This window comes from Rattus norvegicus, chromosome 11 (assembly GCF_036323735.1).
Source record: "Rattus norvegicus strain BN/NHsdMcwi chromosome 11, GRCr8, whole genome shotgun sequence".
NCBI classification, from domain to species: Eukaryota; Metazoa; Chordata; class Mammalia; order Rodentia; family Muridae; genus Rattus; species Rattus norvegicus.
Window position 1 is genome coordinate 50,299,559 of NC_086029.1, and position 17,886 is coordinate 50,317,444.

Here is a 17,886-nt window from a genome sequence, read left to right on the forward strand (position 1 = left end):
AGGCCAATGTTGAAGGCAAGTATCTTCTTCCAACCCTCTTCACCCAACATTTGTGTATTTGGTTATGTTCGTGTATAGAGACAGGTGTATAGGCATATTAATCTAAATGTGCATGTGTGGAGGCCAGAAGTTAGTGTCTTCCTCTATAACTTTCCAGGTTTTTTGTTTTTGTTTTTGTTTTTTTTTTTTAAAGGATCTCACACTGGCCCAAAGCTCCCTGTTTCAGTTAGGCCGGCTAGCTATCATGCCATTGCTCTCTGCCTTCCCACCATAACTGGGAATACATGGCACCATAACTGGACTGTACATGGTCCTGGGGACCTGAACTCTGGTTGTGCTTATACAGTACAGGAAGTAGTTTCCATCTGCTTAGCCCTATTTTTTTGAGATAAAGTTTCTTAACTGAGACTAAAGCTTGCTTCTAGACTAGCTGGCCTGTGTTCTCCTGGGAAATCCCTGTTCCTCCTCCCATGTGGGGTTTACATGTGTGTGTTACCATGTCCAGCCTTTTTTTTTTTTTTTTTTTTTAAGATTTATTTATTTTGTATAGTGTTCTGCCTGCATATATGCCTGGACGCCAGAAGAGGGCACCAAGATCACAGATGATTGTGAGCCACCATGTGGTTGCTGGGAATGGAACTCAGGACCTTTGAAAAAGCAGTCAGTGCTCAAGCATTTTATTCACTAGACCATTTCCCAGCTCAGGCTGCCCTGGCTTTGAAGTCATTCTGCTGGCATTTGAAATCACTCCCTTACTTGGGGCTAAGATCCCATAGGCCTGAGAAGCAATCACACTGGCATAGTCTAGTGGCTCCTCTGGTGTCCTCTAGTTAGTGACATCTGTCCTAGCGATTCCATCCCTGACCTGCTGACATGTGCCATCTGACTGGCTATATCCTTGGAAAGGAGTCTAACAGACTAAGAGCTCTATGGCTGTCTTCCTGGGAGCAGATCACGGCTAGGCCACAGTGCCAGCCTCCCTCCTTGCCAACCAGGGCCTTGCACAGAGGCAGAGTTGACAGAAAATAAACCCACACCCTACAGGGAAGTTTAAAAGCCAAACGTGAGGAGACCAAGGATGATGGTTAAGGCCTCATTCATTCCCCAGAAGATAAATGGCAGGAACAAAGGTGTCCCACATGACAGTGGGATAAGAGCTCACTCTGAAGAGCAGTGGAGACCTGTGGTCTGTGACAGTGGCCTGACGTCGACACGAGTAGAACAAGCTCAGCAGCCAGCAAGCGGTTTTGCTTCTTTCCACTCTCCATCCACCCCCATCCCCAAAATGACTCCCTTCTGCCTGTTGTCCTGGCTTGAGAATTCCTTCACCGTACGGACGGCAGTGAGATAACATCAGCTGCTAAGAATCAGTGTCACCAACAATGTCTTATTGTTTACAACAAACTGCAAATCCACATCAGCCCTTTCCTTCACAGCTGGACTCGAAGGAACAGAATCCTGTGATGTTCCAGCTGAGCGTATCTGTACGAAACAGGTCTACTGAGGTGCAAGCGCCGTTATCTCAGCCCTTTGGGTATGCATCCTTCGATCTGGATCTCTGCTGGCCAGCCGGAGTATCTGTTCCTGGATTGATCTGAGTGGTTGATCTGGATAAGGGAAGGAAAAGGGTGTCATTTATTCACTAACCTCATCACTGGATCTCTGCTATGAGCAAAGTCGTGTGAGCAGAAGTCTCAGAGTGGCAGTTCCTCCAACCCAGGATAAAATTCTTCTTAACGCCTCCCTCTATTTTTCCTGTCATCCCTTCTTTACTTACTTCCTGCTTCCTTCCTCTCATCCCTTTCTCTTCCTTTCTTCCCTTCCTTTCCCTTCTTCAGTTTCTTTGATTAGAGATAGCCTTGTTTTGTAGTCCAGGATAGCCTGGAACTCACAGTGATCCTCCTGTATCAGCCTTACAACTACTAAGATTATAGACCTGAACTTCCACCCAGCCTCAATGTGTCTCTCAATAGTATTTATTTTATTTTTTTTAAGATTTCTTTTTTATGAGTACACGGTAGCTTTCTTCAAACATACCAGACAAGGGCATTAGACCCCATTACAGATGGTTTGTGAGCCACCATGTGGTTGCTAGGAATTGAACTCAAGACCTCTGGAAGAGCACTCAGTGCTCTTAACTGCTGGGACATCTCTCCAGCCCTCAATATTATTTGATGGCAGCTCTGGAACTTTTCCAAAGGATAGGAGCTCTTCTGCAGTCTACAGAGTGCCTTAGTAGAGAAGCAACGAGACTTTGAGAAGCAGCTATGCAATATGAACTCACCTCCAGATTCTATTTAATTTGACCTATTCAAATGTGCATAGGGAGAGCATTGCTGTGGGGACAGCACATGATCTAGCCCTTGCCTGTGGGAACAGACCCAGGGAATCTGGACTCCACACTTGGAGTTTTCAGAGTGTCTTCAAATTAGTACTTGCCACTCTGCAAACATGTTTGCACTCGAGTGGGCATGATGGCTCTATACTTGTAAGTCTTTCGTATGTAATGACACATCCTAACTTAGTACCTTTTCTCACACCACAGCTTCACTGAGAGGTAGTTCACATGCCATGGAACTCACCTGCAGACAATTCCCGTCTTTAGCACATTCCCAGTGCATGCAACTGTCACTACATCAATAAGACATTGTCATCACTGAATGAGGAGTCGCACACTACAGCAGTCATCTGTCTCCTTCCCCGCCCCAAGCGGCCACTAACCTTCTTCCTGATGCTTTCTTTGGGTTTGTTCCTTCTAAGAATTTTGAATAACAAGGGAATCAATCTTATGTAACTTCTGCGTTTGCTCTGTACCATTCTGCATAACATTTTCAAGAATCCCCCATACAATCGCTAATGTCACCGTTTCATTTCTGTACATGGCTGAAGAGTTCCCTTCCACAGTTCCTCTATGTTAACACTGCCCTCACGCTGGAAGAACGCTGCTATGGAAACCTGTGCCCCAGTTCCTGAGTGAAGGCATGCTTACAAGGACCTGTGCTGGGCTGGGAGTAACTGTCTCGTTCATTTTCAAGAAACTGTCAGAATGTTCCTCAGAGAGTCTACCTCATTTTACATCTCTCGCAGCCATGTGAGAATTCTAATTTTTCTAGACTTGTTACAAGTTATGATTACAACTACCACAGTGAGCCTGCGGCTCCATCTCAGTGTGATCTGAGCTGGTTTCGTTCTGATGACTCAAGCTACTAAGTTTTTTATTAATAGTAAGCCACAAGTTTATCAGTTCACGTGCACATCTTCGAAGAAGAAGCATCTGTTCAGAGGTTCTAGCCATTTTTCAATTGGATTATCTTTTTAATCATTGAGTTGAGTTATTTACATATATTAGACACAAGTCTGCTATTTGCAAACATTTTCTCCTACAATTGCTCCGTGGTTTTCTTCCCACTTTGTTGTTGTTGTTTAGGCATCTCAAATAGCCCAAGCTGAACTTGAACTCAAAGATAACCAAGGATGGCCTTGAATTCCTGATTGTCCAACCTCCACATCCTGAACACTGAAATGCTAGGCATGTGACCCTGTGCTTGGCTTCTTTCTTTCTTTGTGTGCTCTTGGGAACAGAAAACTGTGGGATTTTGAAGCTGATCATTTTACCTTTCCTTTTGCTTTTATTCTGAACACTTCCAGAAGCCCCTGCCTAGCCCAGGGTGGCAGAGATTTCTGCCTATTTTGCCATCCTGCTGAGAGAGTTTGACAGTTTTATCTCTGCATATGGTGTGAAACAGGGATCCAAATCCATTTTCTCCCTATGTGCTATTTGGTTTTCCCTGGACACTTTATTAAAGAAACTACTCACTCCTGAAGAGGTGGTCTCTGTTCATTCTGTATGGAAAATCGTCTGGTCAGGTACGAAGGGACCCTCAAATTTTCTGGGACCCTAGTTCCAATCACCCATCTATGCCTGTTCTCAGAGTGCCATGCTGCTCTGATGACTGCAGCTTTGAAGTAGGTTTTGAAATTAGGAGACCTAAGCCTTCTCCCTTAAGCCTGCTTTGATTCGACTTTATCCCTTTCCCACAGAAAGGTGAAATAGCTTGCCTAAGGCCACACAGCCCCCGGAGGTGTCTATCTGTGATATGGGTTATTTGGGGTGAAGGGAATCCTGAGTTCACTTTCAGAGTGTGCCACAGAAACCAATGCAAGTGGGTGCCTCCTCACCACACAGCTGCTGGAACCATAGAACGAGCTGACAGGAAAGCTGAAAGTTATTCAAAACCACATGTGTCCCCACCAAACAAGCCCTGAGGCCCTGTCCCCTAGACTCATGCCTATCTCCCCTAAACCCCTGTGGGTCTAGGGGGCCAACAAGTACAACCTCCTCCCTTTGAAGGTGACCACGAGGCCTCCATTGCTTGCAGCACACAGCAGGATGAGAAGTACCTTCTCTGCAGGGCTGGCTTTCCATGTGCAAGATCACTGGGTACTGTGGTGAAAACATGTTTTGACTGGAGCATGCCAACCCAATCATGGCCTCCAGGTTCTTCAGTTTCAGATCTGAGGGCATCCCAAAAGATCCAGGATCTCTGGAGCTAGTAACAGTGACCTGGGTGTTGTGCCTCCTCTCACGCCAATAAGAGGAGGCCAAGCTGCTCCTGGTTGCCACTGTCTTCTTTAAACCATGGTGCCAGACAGTGGGAGCAAAGTCTCAAGCAGAATCATATGTGATTTGGTGTGTAACCCTGGACAAAGATCAAGCTTTGCCCTCTTGGAATTCTAGCTAAGTGGAAAGATAGCCTCATCAGAGCAGTGGGCCTTGGCTGTGCAGCCAATCTCCTTCTCTTCAGACCCATTTATGTTGGTCAAAAAGGGTTAGGGTGATGGTTCCCAGAGGCCATGTAACACCACCTATCAGCTGGGATGCTCACAGGAGACATGGTGATAAGTCAAACTTCACTTGCTTCTCTCCTTTGATCTTTGCTTTGATAAAGGGAGGCATCAAGTCTCCTCCAAGGATGGCAATCAGCCAGAGCAGCTCTGTCCAGTGCATATTTCGTACCTATCATATTGTAAGTGGTTCGTATAGAACTACCCCAGGCAGTCCCCTATCTGATTGTGTGATTGCTATCTCCAGATGAGGAACTAAAGAAGGCTAGCCTCCTGCCCAAACAGAATAGTCGCCGCCAGTGACTAGAACCAATCCCAGGATCCCATTTATAGTCTGTAGTGAGACTAGAGAAGTCTGGGGTAGAACATGGAGCTAATGGAAGAGGCTGACCAGTGCTCTGTGGGAGTGACTGCTGACAGAACACCTTTATACACCATAGCCCCATCTGAGAAGGACTGGGGAAAGTCACTCACTTTTTCTCTCTCCATTTCTGAAGGGAGCTCAAAGCCCTTTGCTGCAACAAACACCCAGCTTGATCTGAACTTTATGTTCTTGATTTCTTTGCTTCCAAGGGCTTCTATGGCATCCTTTGCTTGAGCCTGCAGTCTGGGCAAAGGAGAAAGCATGAAAAAGTCTCCTGTGGGAGCGGTGTGTGTGTGTGTGTGTGTGTGTGTGTGTGTGTGTGTGTGTGTGTGTGTACGTACGCACGCGCGCGCCTGCGCCCTCGAGTGTGTGCATGCATATGAGTATGGGAGTGATTCCTGGCATTTGCCATGACCATTTCTTCCCTTCCCTTGTAGAAACATCTCATTCCCTACTTTCCAGTTGTTGCCAGAACCAGGGGCCTTTGTCAGTCCCCTGGCTGGCTGCTCTTGTCACATGGGGAAAACTACACATACTTACTTGTGGCTTCCGTCATCATGAGTCACCATGAACAGCAGGGATTTCGAAGGGATGCTCTGAATAAACTTAGTCATTGGCTCAGAGTTATCTGCAGGGTCAAGGCCAGACAGTAGTTGAGAGTCTTATCAGTGAGTGAGGCTGCTACCCTGGTTCTCAACTTCCTTCCTCCTCTGCTGTCACCTACTCTCTGAATGTCATGTTCCCTAGACTGGCCCCAGGGGCTCTAGGAGTGCCCTGGCTACTTCCTCAGGAGTAATGTCCTGGGTTCCACGGGAAGCTATCTTAGAGCAGCCTTGGGAACATGGACAACTTGCAGCAGGTACTCAGGGTACAGCAACCGTTACGCTCAAAGATGGAAACAAGATTGACCATGCAAAGTGGAAAGCCCTAAATAAATTAAACCCCGAATCTGGAGGTAGCCACACCTGGTACCAAACCCAGCTTCTGCAAGCACCCACTGGCCACCTCCGCCATCAGGAACAAGAGGTCAGTCCCAAGAGTGATGTCCTAAATTAGTGTTCAGAATTGTGACAGACCCTATCCTATATTCAATAAACACAGGTCAAAGGGACTCCCTGCCTCTTCATCAAGCCATTTCCATTTCCCCATGGGGTCTATGCAGTTTAGTCTTCATTTTAATCAGAAAGGACTTTTCTTACCACCTTCGTACATGTCAAAGTACTTTGTTGATATTACTTTCCCCGTCTCATCTGAAAAACAAAAAGAAAGAAATGGCCTTTTAAGAGATATCTCAGGGGACCCAGTGTACAGTGGTAGTCCTACTACCCTTTTTGGTCTCATTACCTCTAAGTGACTCTGGAAGAGTCCCTAGCCTGAAGAGGAATTGTGTGGTGGGATTAGTCTTCCAAATCCTGGACAGAGCAACTCCATCTTGTGGTCATCTATGTACCAATCTGCAGCAAAATAGGCTGTCCTTCCCATGGGCTACAAGCCATCTTGCCCATGGTCAGACAGTGTTTGTTGAAACCAGAGCCCCTGATAAGTGTAAGGTCGGAACACAACAGAGACAGGGAACTTGAGCTTGGGTTTTGCACCCCACATTGTGTGAGCCTGAAGTCACCTCTGCCTCTTCAACACTAGGTGGTGGGCTGAACTATGTTTGCTTATAGCCTGGGAGCCTATACAACAGGACCTTGGTAGGCAGAGGGTTGGGAGATGGCTGTGGCAAGGTTCTGAGAGCTCCAGGCTCCAGTTAACAACCTGAATGGATTCATTTATGCCACCAGGCTAGACCTATTGGACTCCTCGTCTGTCCCATCTGTTCCTTCCTTATTTGGGGGTGAATAGACGTTCCTTTTACTTCTCCCAGGGAAGCCATATAGCAATAGGCTGATCTTCAAGGAGCACCTCCAGGGAGGAGGTGGTCTAGGACTTTGATCTGGCCCAATTACAGGATCTTAATGCTCCTCTCCCTTTCATCTCTTAACCATTAGAGTCCCCCAGACCTTTTCACTTCACACTAGGTGTCCAGAGGGGTCGTATGACTGAGAGAGTTTTGTCCTGTCCCACAGCTCTGCTGACACTGGCTCTGTAATCAGATGCTTCCTACATGACTTCCTGTTCTCTAACCTGCTGTGTATCTTACTGTATGAGACCTTCAAAAACACTAAGACCCCAGAGGAAGTCAATGCACCTACACAGGTTTCCATGGCCCACAGCAGCCAAATAGAACTGGCCAGTGTTGTTACCTCTATTGGGTCACCAGGATCCAAGAGCAAAAGAATCCAGGGTCCGGATCTAGGTGAATCTGAGCTTCACTGTGTCCCCTCTCTCTGCTCTTCCTCAATTGCAAAGTCTCTTTTAGATTCAGTTTTTGGTTATTCTGTTGTCGTTGGGCCATAAATAGTTTGTAAAGTAAGACTTTCAGGTGAAAATTATGTGATTTTAGAATCCATTACAGCGTAAACCTAGATATGAGGAAACAAGTTGAAAGACCATGGTCTTGAGGTCTCTCAGTGGATAAAATGCTTGTCTTGCAAGCATAAGGAACTGAGTTCAAATTCCAAGAACTCATGTAAAGCTGACACAGGCATGTGCATGTGAAATCCCAGGGCTTCTGTGTAGATATGAAAGGTGGAGAATCATAGGCCTGCTAGTCTGCTGTGCACAATGGTAAACACAAACAAACAAACAAACAAACAAACAAACAAAACAAAAAAAAACCCAAAGCAATCCATGGAGAAATCTCAGTTAGGTGTGCAACTACCTCTAAGGTTGTTCTTCGACCTCTACATACACGGTGACATACATGTGTGCACACTCATATGAATATGCATAAACACAGAGGGGAGGAAGGAGGGAGGGAGAGATTTTTAAAGAAACATAGAAACATCAAGGTCTCTGCAGAAATCCTGTTCCATGCTCTGAGGGAATTTCTGAGAAACACTTGTGTCACTTACAGTCAACAACAGCGATGTTTATCCCTCTTGCCACATTCCCCGTCTTCTCTCCTAATAGCCTGAAACGTGAGTGAGAGTCAGTCAAGAAGCTCCTATACAGGCAAGATGAGCAGGCCTCCCTCACCAACAGCCCTCCCTCACCAGGCCTTCTGTGTTCAGGGCCTGATACTCCCTCTCCTTCCTGCTGCTTCTACCACTGGTATGCAATGGCTGGGACTGCTCCCCAGACAACCCCACCCCTGTTCTACACACCTGCAGGATTCAGATTCAGTTCCTGGGTTCCTGGAAATTGCATTTCATCTTACAAAGGTCAGACAGGAAGGTTCTTCACCAAGGCTTTTGCATTGAGTCCCTCTCAGCCCAAGAAGCCATGCCTGGACTCAAGGGAGGATAGCAGCTCCATTCTAAACCGGGCTTCCTCCGGTCTCTGCTTCCTTCTCCCTCAGTCTCCACTTCCTTCCCCATTCTGGACCTGCAGGCTCTACATGCCTCATCCTTTCACCCACCCACCAAATCCAACCCAGATTATCTCCTTAATAAGCACTTCCTATTATATCACTTATTTTTGCTTCCCTTTTTAGAAGACTTATTTTTAATGGGTGTATAGCTTAATGGGTGAGTGCAGAGCTTGAGGAGCTCACAGGATGGTACAAGACACCCTAGAGCTGGAGTTAAAGGCAGTTTTGAGCTGTTTAACATGAGTGCTGGGAAATGAAGTCACATCCTCTAGAAGAGCAGTAAACGCTTTTCAACCATTGAGACAGCTCACTAGCCCAGTTTTTGCTTGTCACCTAGCGAAAATGAGATGTCAGTATCATACATAATTTTAATTCTATTTTTGAACCCTAAGTCTGGGAAGACTAAAGTATTTCCTAGAGACAGTAATTGTCATCAGAGGTCATAGGAATAATGTGCAGGTGTGTGTTTAGGATGCGTAAATTATATGTGCATGCATGTGGTATGTCTGTGTATGCACATGTGCATAAGTATGTTGTATGTGTGCATAATTTTGCATGTATGCATGCATGTGCTGTGTCTGTATTTGCACAGGTGTAGGTGTGCACATGTGTATAAATATGTGCTATATAATTATGTGCATTTTATGGACTTTTGCTGAGATTGGCATCAACAAGTCAGTAGTATCAAAAAGAGAATCTGAAGTTCATCCTACATGTCAAAGCTATAAGGTGGGCAACAGGTGCTTTAATGCTTAACTGAAGGCCTCCAGGAGCCTCAGGGCCTAGTGCTTTCCGAGTGTTAAAGAGGCAAGGAAGCACTCTTATCCTCAGTAGTGAAAAGCTGGGTAACTCTAACACCATGGGAAGCACAACATGAGGAAGAACACATTTTTAAAAGATCTGCTGGGATAAGAGAGAAATGAAATGTAGCCAAGAACTTCCCAGGCCAACAACTGACTAAAGACAGACATTTCTGGGGTGAGTCTAACATTGAAAGAGACCTTTGCCCTTACAGGATAGGAGCCCAGAGAAGTCGACAGCACTTTGGAAAGCCACAGAGGCCTTACAGACAAAAGTCTGAAGGGAAATCAAAGGCCTCATCAAATCTCTTGGATTTTATTTCGTTAAGCCACAGAGGGTTAGATAAAGAAGACAAAAAACAGAATTTGTGGCTATTTGCCCAGATTTTATTGAACTAGGCAACCCCAGAAAATGATGACATTTAAAATGTGCTCATGTCACCCTGAACTGCCAATAGCTTTGGGTCCCTGGGAACAGTAAATGAGAAAAGAAGACAGAGACTCCCATCTTTCTGTGCTTCATTTGTGACTGGGAAATGCCCCCTGCTAGGTCCTGTGTTAGGAGCTTGGCCCCAGCCTGATGATAAGAGGCTATGGAATGACCCTGGGCTCCAACTGCCCAGCAATGAATATCCTAGTAAGAGCACCAGTGGAAAGGGAAGCCCTGGGTCCTGCCAAGACTGAACCCCCAGTGAACGGGATTCTTGGGAGGAGGGCGGTAATGGGGGGAGGATGGGGAGGGGAAGCCTATATAGAAGAGGAGGGGGAGGGGTTAGGGGGATGTTGGCCTGGAAATCGGGAAAGGGAATAACAATCGAAATGTAAATAAGAAATACCCAATTTAATAAAGATGAGAGAAAAAAAAAAGAGGCTATGGAACTCCCTGGAGGAGGGGCAAATGCTTTTAGAGTATGCTAATTCCTGAAAGAGCAGTTGTAAAAAAAAAAAAAAATGGCAAACCTGGAAGCTGAGCATCTCTGGCTTCCTTCTGACCACGAAATCTCGTTGTTTACTCATGTTATTGTGAAGTTACTTGCTAGGAGGCAGGGCCAGCCATGCGCTTAGCCCTCCTGAGATATGAGGCAGAGTTCTTTTCTACCGCAAACCATCCAGCTGCTACATTACAGTGGTGAAAACAGATTAGTGTGCATTTCTTGCTGCTATTTTTTTTTTTTAAAGAAATGCTCGGATGGACTGCCCAGCACGCAGTCAGAAGTCCCTTGACAGGCTAGGGAAGAAGTCAACAGAAGCAAGAGCAAAAGGAGCCAGCAGACAACCGAGGCAGACTCACGGGCTCCAGCCAGCCAACTGAATTCTGAGATAACAGCACTTAATGCACTCAACACGAAAGTTTCGATTGGAAGTCAACAGAACAAAACAAAAAACAACAAAGAAAATGCAGGCTCACTTGGAAAAAGAAGAAATGAGTTTAAAATCTAAAAGGACAAAATAATCTAAAAACACTAGATGATGGCTGGCTTTAAGGACAGATTAGACACAGTAGAAGAGACCAGTGGTGATAGTAAAAAAAAAAAAAAAAGTTCTGTCCACAGTCAAGGGTGAGAGAGAGATGGGACAAATGGGAAGTAAACTGTGGGGTATGAGGGATAGAGCTCTAAGGGTCAATGACAAGCAAGAAGTCAGCAGGACATCAGCATTCATTGCTCGATAAGTGACAAGATGTGGCCGCCTCTGCAGAATCCTGTCACTATGACTTCCTGCCAGCAAGCTCTGTTCCCTCAAACAACGAGTCAAAATAAAGCCCTTCTCATTTAAGTTGCTTTTGTTCAAGTATGTCATCATAGAAACGGAAAAGAAACAGGAAATCTGTCCAACACGGTGAAATACACTTATTTAAGAAGTCTTGAAATGCCAAAATAAGATAAAACAGGGCACACCAGAGTACAGATGCTGAGATGAGTACAAGTGTCGTAAAGGTAATCTGAAAGGCACAGCAAGACCCAGATCTGAGCTTCTACCGTGGACCCCACGAAATGCACTATCTCGGTGGAGACACACAGGCTTCACCTGTGAGGTCAAGCATCACCGGCTACTAAGCAGAGATGTGCTCAAAACTGGTGGGGGGCGACTTGGAGAATCCTGTGCTTCTTCTACTAAGTAACTGTATTTGTAGTTAAAATCTCACAAAGAAAGGGCCAAGCCCTGGTGGCTTCGCTGATGAATTACATGGAACGATCGTCAAAAGAGACTATGAAAATCCAACCGAGGACACATAAATCCCTCAGAGACACCCATCACCCTTCCCCAGGGACGCAGTGGTGTTCTTATCCCCCTACCTGATTTTCAGTCTTGCCAGAGGTTAGGAACATACAAGTACAACCTGAGAGGGGGAAGAAGGGACGCGGGCAAACAGACTCATTTTCTTATACACGGTACTTACATTTCATCCTCAAAGCAGATCTTGGCATACTTGTCTAGGCCACCACCACTGAGCAGCCGGTAGGCATAGGTGTCAGGAGGACATGGGGACCAATGGTCACATTTTTGTCTTTTGGGGACTGGGGCTGTCAAGACAAAAACAGGACAATCACAGTTCCTTCCCACAGGTGACTGCTGTGTGGCCACTGGTGGTAACAGCTCTGTTCCAGGACCAACTCCTACTGTGGTGGAGAAACCCTTAGGAAGCAAAGTTGGCAACTGCTTTTGGATCCTGGGAACACTTCTCAAGACACACACCTGATGTAACCTGATTTTGTCTTCTGATAACAGACTTGGATACTGAACCTGGGCAGCGATGCCACAGGAGTTGGGATAGCTGCCCACAGCTGCCGACTCACAACATATGCAACACTGGTGGACGCAAGCTTTCGGATCCCAGAAAACATGAAGTCCACTTCAGGACATGTGACCCTAGAAAATAGACGTTGCATGTCCACCCCACAGATGAAGAATACATGCTTCTCTCAAGCACACAGAGAACATACTTTGCCATACTTGCCCTTTGGTAAAACCCTGAGAAGAAACTAAAACATTCTCCAGTGAAGAGCTTGTGTAAGGGGATAAAATAAAATACAACAAACTTAAGATTGAAAGAACATTGAAATCATTACTTGGGCTTTAAAACTGACTCAGCAGTTAAAGGCACTGGCTTCTCTTGCACACAGCCAGCGTTCAATTCCCAGCACCTACATGCTAGCTCACAACTCCAGGTCCAGGGGATCCAGTACCCACTTCTAACTCCACAGGCACTGTTCCCATAAAGTGCATAGACATTTATTTATACGTGCAAAATACTCATATACATAAAATTTGGTTTCATTTATTTATTAGCATTATTGTTATTATTTTGTTTTATTTCTCTCAACATTCCTGGCTGTGCTGGAACTCACTCTGTACACCAGGTTGGTCTTGAACTCAGAGATCAGCCTACCTCTGCCTCCCAAGAGCTGGGGTTAAAGTCATGAGTCAACAGTGCCTGGCTTATTTTGTCTTTCTTTCTGTCTGTCTGTTTATACAGGGTCTCGCTATGCAGTTCTGGCTGTCTTAGAACTCACTGTGTAGACCCAGATGGCTTTAAACTCATAGAGATCCACCTGCTTCTGCCTCCTGGATTAAAGACATGTGCTGGGATTAAAGGCATTTGCCACCACACTGGCTAAAAAAAATTTTTTTTATCTTTTAAAATGTTTTAAACACTTTCTGACAACACAATGGTGAACCAAGAAATGAGGACTTTCAGAAGCTAAGCAGGATCCTGAGCAATCAGTGTATCAATGGAGAAAATCTAAACTATCTTAACAGGACATTGTACACCCTGTAGTTCAGTACTTGGGAAGCTGGGGCAAGAGAATTGTGAGTTCAAAGACAGACTGTGCTATTTGCCACAATCCATCAATCACTCTTCTGCAGGATGATGTCATCACGTAGGTGTAGGCAGGTACAAGATAGAATGAGGCCTGTCATTGGATGAGAAGGAAGGATGGGTGGGAGTGTATGGAGCCATATTGGATTTGGGGCTAGCCGCTTTTTGACTGCATGGTTCAAAGTGGCTAGGTAACTCTGGGCTGTTTGGCCACAGAGACTCACCCCTAAGATGACTGCATTAAGTCTTAAGATTGTTGAATGAAAGCCTCTCCCATGAATTTACGGCACAGGAAGATAACATTCAAGGGATGCCTCAGCTCCCTTAGCAGATACCTGTTACCTCCTGAATCAACACCCAGTGTCTCCACCGCCTGACCTCATCGTCTACTGCCTGACCTCTTTGCCTCCAGCTATCATTACCTGTATCCGCACCTCCCCCTCCTCTGTGTTTCACAAAGGACACTCCCCCTACCTGAAAGCCTTAAAAGCTGTAACATTCACCCCAATAAACGAGACCTTGACAACAGAATCTTGCTTGGTCTCCTTCTTCTCTCGCCCCCCATTTAGGCCCAAGGGTAGCGCCCCTTCGGGACCCTGAATAACTGGGTCCCCGCTGGCGGGGACATGGGAGAAAAGTTTTAGAGAAAGGAGGAGACTAGAGGAGGCAAGAGGAAGCTGCAGAGAGAACATGGAGACTGATGTTGATTCCTCTCTGTACATTTACAGATTATTATGAATTTTTTTTATTAACTTGAGTATTTCTTATATACATTTTGAGTGTTATTCCCTTTCCCGGTTTCCGGGCAAACATCCCCCTCCCTCCTCCCCTTCCTTATGGGTGTTCCCTTCCCAACCCTCCCCCCATTGCCGCCCTCCCCCCAACAGTCTAGTTCACTGGGGGTTCAGTCTTAGCAGGACCCAGGGCTTCCCCTTCCACTGGTGCTCTTACTAGGATATTCATTGCTACCTATGAGGTCAGAGTCCAGGGTCAGTCCATGTATAGTCTTTAGGTAGTGGCTTAGTCCCTGGAAGCTCTGGTTGCTTGGCATTGTTGTACTATTATGAATATTCTTAAGGTATGGATGTGTACAGGGCTTTGTATGTTTAGGTGGGCAATTACATCTTATCAACTGGATCAGAGGTGATTGTGTTGTGTGTTCTTTCACGTGGCGATTTAAGTTTAAGAGAGTGTGCAGCAGCTAGAGACTATGGGCTACCACAGAATTGGGATGTGTGTTTCTGGCAACCTGCCTTGGGAACTAGATGGACAGAGAAATTGTTGCCAGGCTCAGAGAGAAGCCTTTGGCAGTGTGATATGGGATGGAGCAAAGTGGGTGAGAGGCTTTGCTGACTGAGATGAAGATGTCTACCAGATATCTTGGGGCACTGCGGTGCCGGATCTAGTGTGGGATAAAAGACGGCCTTTTTTATAATTTTACAGCAACACTCTCCTGAAACAATGAAAACAAAATACAACAAAAAGACACTAAAATGTATGGAATTCAGCAAAAATAACTTTAAAAGCAATAAACACCCACATCAGGGAAGAGGAAGACTTTTCCCTGGTATTCTCCTCAGGGACCATAACAGGGAGGAAACACTAAGCCTGTGAAAGGAGGAGGGGAGAAATAAGACAGATCTGAGCAGAAATGAGTAAAATGGAGAACACAGAAAACAGAAAAGATCAATGGAGCAAAGACTCGTTTTATGAAAAATATCAGCAAAAAGTAGCACACTAGATTTTAAAAAGAGAGAGACTGAGAATATCCAAATAAAATTATGTATGGAAGAAGAGGGATTTTGGTGCCACAGGAGAGAGGCTGCTATTCAGATGAACAGTCCTCATACCACAACGGGGTGACACAAAAAGAAGTCCATTCATTCTTACAACCTACCAAGACCAAATCGTGAAGAAATAGAAAACCAAACAGACCAGTTACAAATAAAGGTTGAACCAGTAATAAAAACATCCATCATTAAACAAAAGCCCAGAACCAGATGGCTGCATTGCTGACTTCTATCAGACATTGAAAGTTCCTTCTCAAACTCCTCAAAAGAAAACTTCAAGCGGGGGAGTGCTTCCAAACCCATTACAGGAGACCAGCATTACCCCGATACTGAAGGACACTGCCAGGAAATAAAACTATAAACCAAGTTCTCTGATGACCATAGACATAAAAATCATCCACAAAATACCAATAGACCAAATACAGGAACACACTGAAGGGTCACTCACCACAACAACAGTGGGATCTTTCCCAGTTTGCAAGGACGGTTCACCACATAGAGATCAGTAAATAAGAGACCACGCAGACAGAATGAAAGGAAAAGGCCTCACTGGAGTATCGGTAGATAAGGAGACCATGATAAAAAATTAATATCTTTATGACAAAACTCTCGATAGATTAAATGTAGGACTCAGCACACTGAGCCCAAGGAGTTGAGTTTGTTTCTCCCTAAAACTAGGAACAAATTAAGGGCACTCCGTCTCCCCACATCTATTAAATGTACTGCTAGAAGCCTCTGCTGTAGAGTTATGCGAGAGAGAGAGAAGCGAAACATCAAAATAAGGATCTTATGTAGTCTGTTTGCTATGGGCATGATCCAATAGAGTGAGAGCACTGACTCCATTAAAAAAAAACTGTTAAAACTGACAAATTCAGAAAAAGCTCCAGGACACAAAGTACACATGCACGCACACACACCAATATTAATATTCTTTTACTCTAACAATAAATTATCCCAAAGAAACTGAGGGAAGTGTCTAATTTATAATTGTTACAAAACAATAAAATGCTTGAGAATAAATCTGACCAAGAAAGTAGATGTCCTGTATGCTGTAAACAACGAAAGAGAAACAGAAGACAGTTGTAAGCAGCATGGCCTGTTTGTGAACTAGAATAATTAATATTCTGAAAACACTCACACTTTCCAAAGTGATCCACAGATTTTTAAATCCCAATGTTGTTCTTCACAGAAATTGCTGGCAAGATGGCTCAGTGGTCATGGGTTCAAACACATTGACCTGGGCTTCGTCCCTGAGCCCATGTAGAAGGTGAGAACTTACATTCACTTGTCTCTGACCTTCACACACATGCTCCACACATAGGTGCACACACACACACACACACACACACACACACACACACACAGTCAGTAAAATGAAAGAAGAACAGAAATTGCATACAGGACCACAAAAGATCCTTCACAGCCAAACAAGTCTAGAAGTGGTATGTAAATTGTAACACAAAACTTTAGCAATCAAAACAAGTTGTTGTCATTAAAACAAACATATCAACCAACGGAAGAAGAGAGAGAGAGCCCAGAAACAAACCCCCACATTCAGTCTTTCAAGTTTTGGAAGAGATGCATTGACCAAAGAGGGTAATAAACGGTGTTACAAACTAGAGATTCTCATACAGACGGACAAGGCCAAGTTATCTCACATCTTACACAACAGCAGGAACTCAAAATGGACCAAAGATTGAGTAGAAAAGCAGGAACTGTAAAACACCCCCACAGTACTGTTGGCCAGGCAATGACTTTTCTGAAATGATCTCAAAGGCGCAGAAGCACAAGCAACAGAGGAGAACACAGCACAAAGAAAGAGACAACCAACAAAACAGGAAGTAGTCCTGGGCCGGTTATCAGATACATAACGAAGGTCCAAAGTACATAAGGAACCCCAGAAGTTAAATGACAAGTGACATTTTAAACCTGATTTTAAAACAGGCAAAGGGGTGGCCAAGATGGCACCCAGATCCCATTCCTGCATTCTTCCTGCAGCTTCCTGGGTATTTCTGAAGATGTTGAAGTCAGTGTGCTAATGAGAAACTGCACTGCTGTGCTCATATGTGTATACAATAGAATATTATCAGCCTTAAAAGGGAAGACACATCCTGTCACATTGGGAAAACTGGAGGACATCCTGCTAAGTAGAAAGAACAGAAAGGCAAATACCACGAAACCTCCCTCACATGTGTCGTCTAAAGAAGTGAAGAAACACAAAAAGCAGGAAGTGGTCAGCAGAGCCTGGGAAGGTGCAAGTGAGCGGGAGGGAGATTGGAACGGCTTTGTGAGAGAATGCATGCGAGTCAGATCTAAGCTTGTTAGAGCAAGAGATTTGCCATGAGACATAGTTGATGTAACACGTTGTGTCATATGTTTGAAAATAGCTACAGGGGCCACCTGCAGGTGTTCTTAACTTGTAGAACAACTTCCAGCCAAAAGATTCGCTGTTGAGCTCCAGTTAGCCATTTCACAGTGTTTGCACAGATCAGAATGTCACTCTATATCCACATGTACATACAGATCATACGCTTGAATTTTAAAATTAATGAGTCTATTGAAAAGAGCCATTCAGGCCAGTGAGAGAGATCCACAGAGAAAGGAAACTTGGTGCCAAGCTTGAGGACTTGACCTTGACTTCCCAGAATCGACATGTTGGAAAGAAAATCAACTCTCAAAAGTTGTCTTATGATCATAACACCTCTGCCACTGCAAATGCACATGTGTGCATGAGGTAATACTTCCTTTTAAAAGATAGGAACTGTGATGGGGTGAACATTACTGCCCCTGGAAGAACCTGCTGGGATAAGTCAAGGTTCATAGAGATGTCATGACGCTGGGTGTGC

General features: G+C 44.9%; 1 protein-coding gene across 1 annotated transcript in view; it reads right to left on the minus strand.

Annotated features, from left to right (window-relative positions):
- Positions 1-1,367: 1,367 nt before the first annotated feature.
- Positions 1,368-17,886, minus strand: part of Fam3b (FAM3 metabolism regulating signaling molecule B) — a 32,371-nt gene continuing 15,852 nt past the window's right edge. Inside the window, exons 3-8 of the mRNA NM_001107102.2 lie at positions 11,829-11,952; positions 8,170-8,228; positions 6,409-6,459; positions 5,750-5,837; positions 5,320-5,452; positions 1,368-1,607 (exon numbers count right to left, since the gene is read on the minus strand). Coding sequence (NP_001100572.2) covers positions 1,518-1,607; positions 5,320-5,452; positions 5,750-5,837; positions 6,409-6,459; positions 8,170-8,228; positions 11,829-11,952 — 545 coding nt within the window. The 3' untranslated portion in view covers positions 1,368-1,517. The remainder of the gene's footprint in view (positions 1,608-5,319; positions 5,453-5,749; positions 5,838-6,408; positions 6,460-8,169; positions 8,229-11,828; positions 11,953-17,886) is intronic.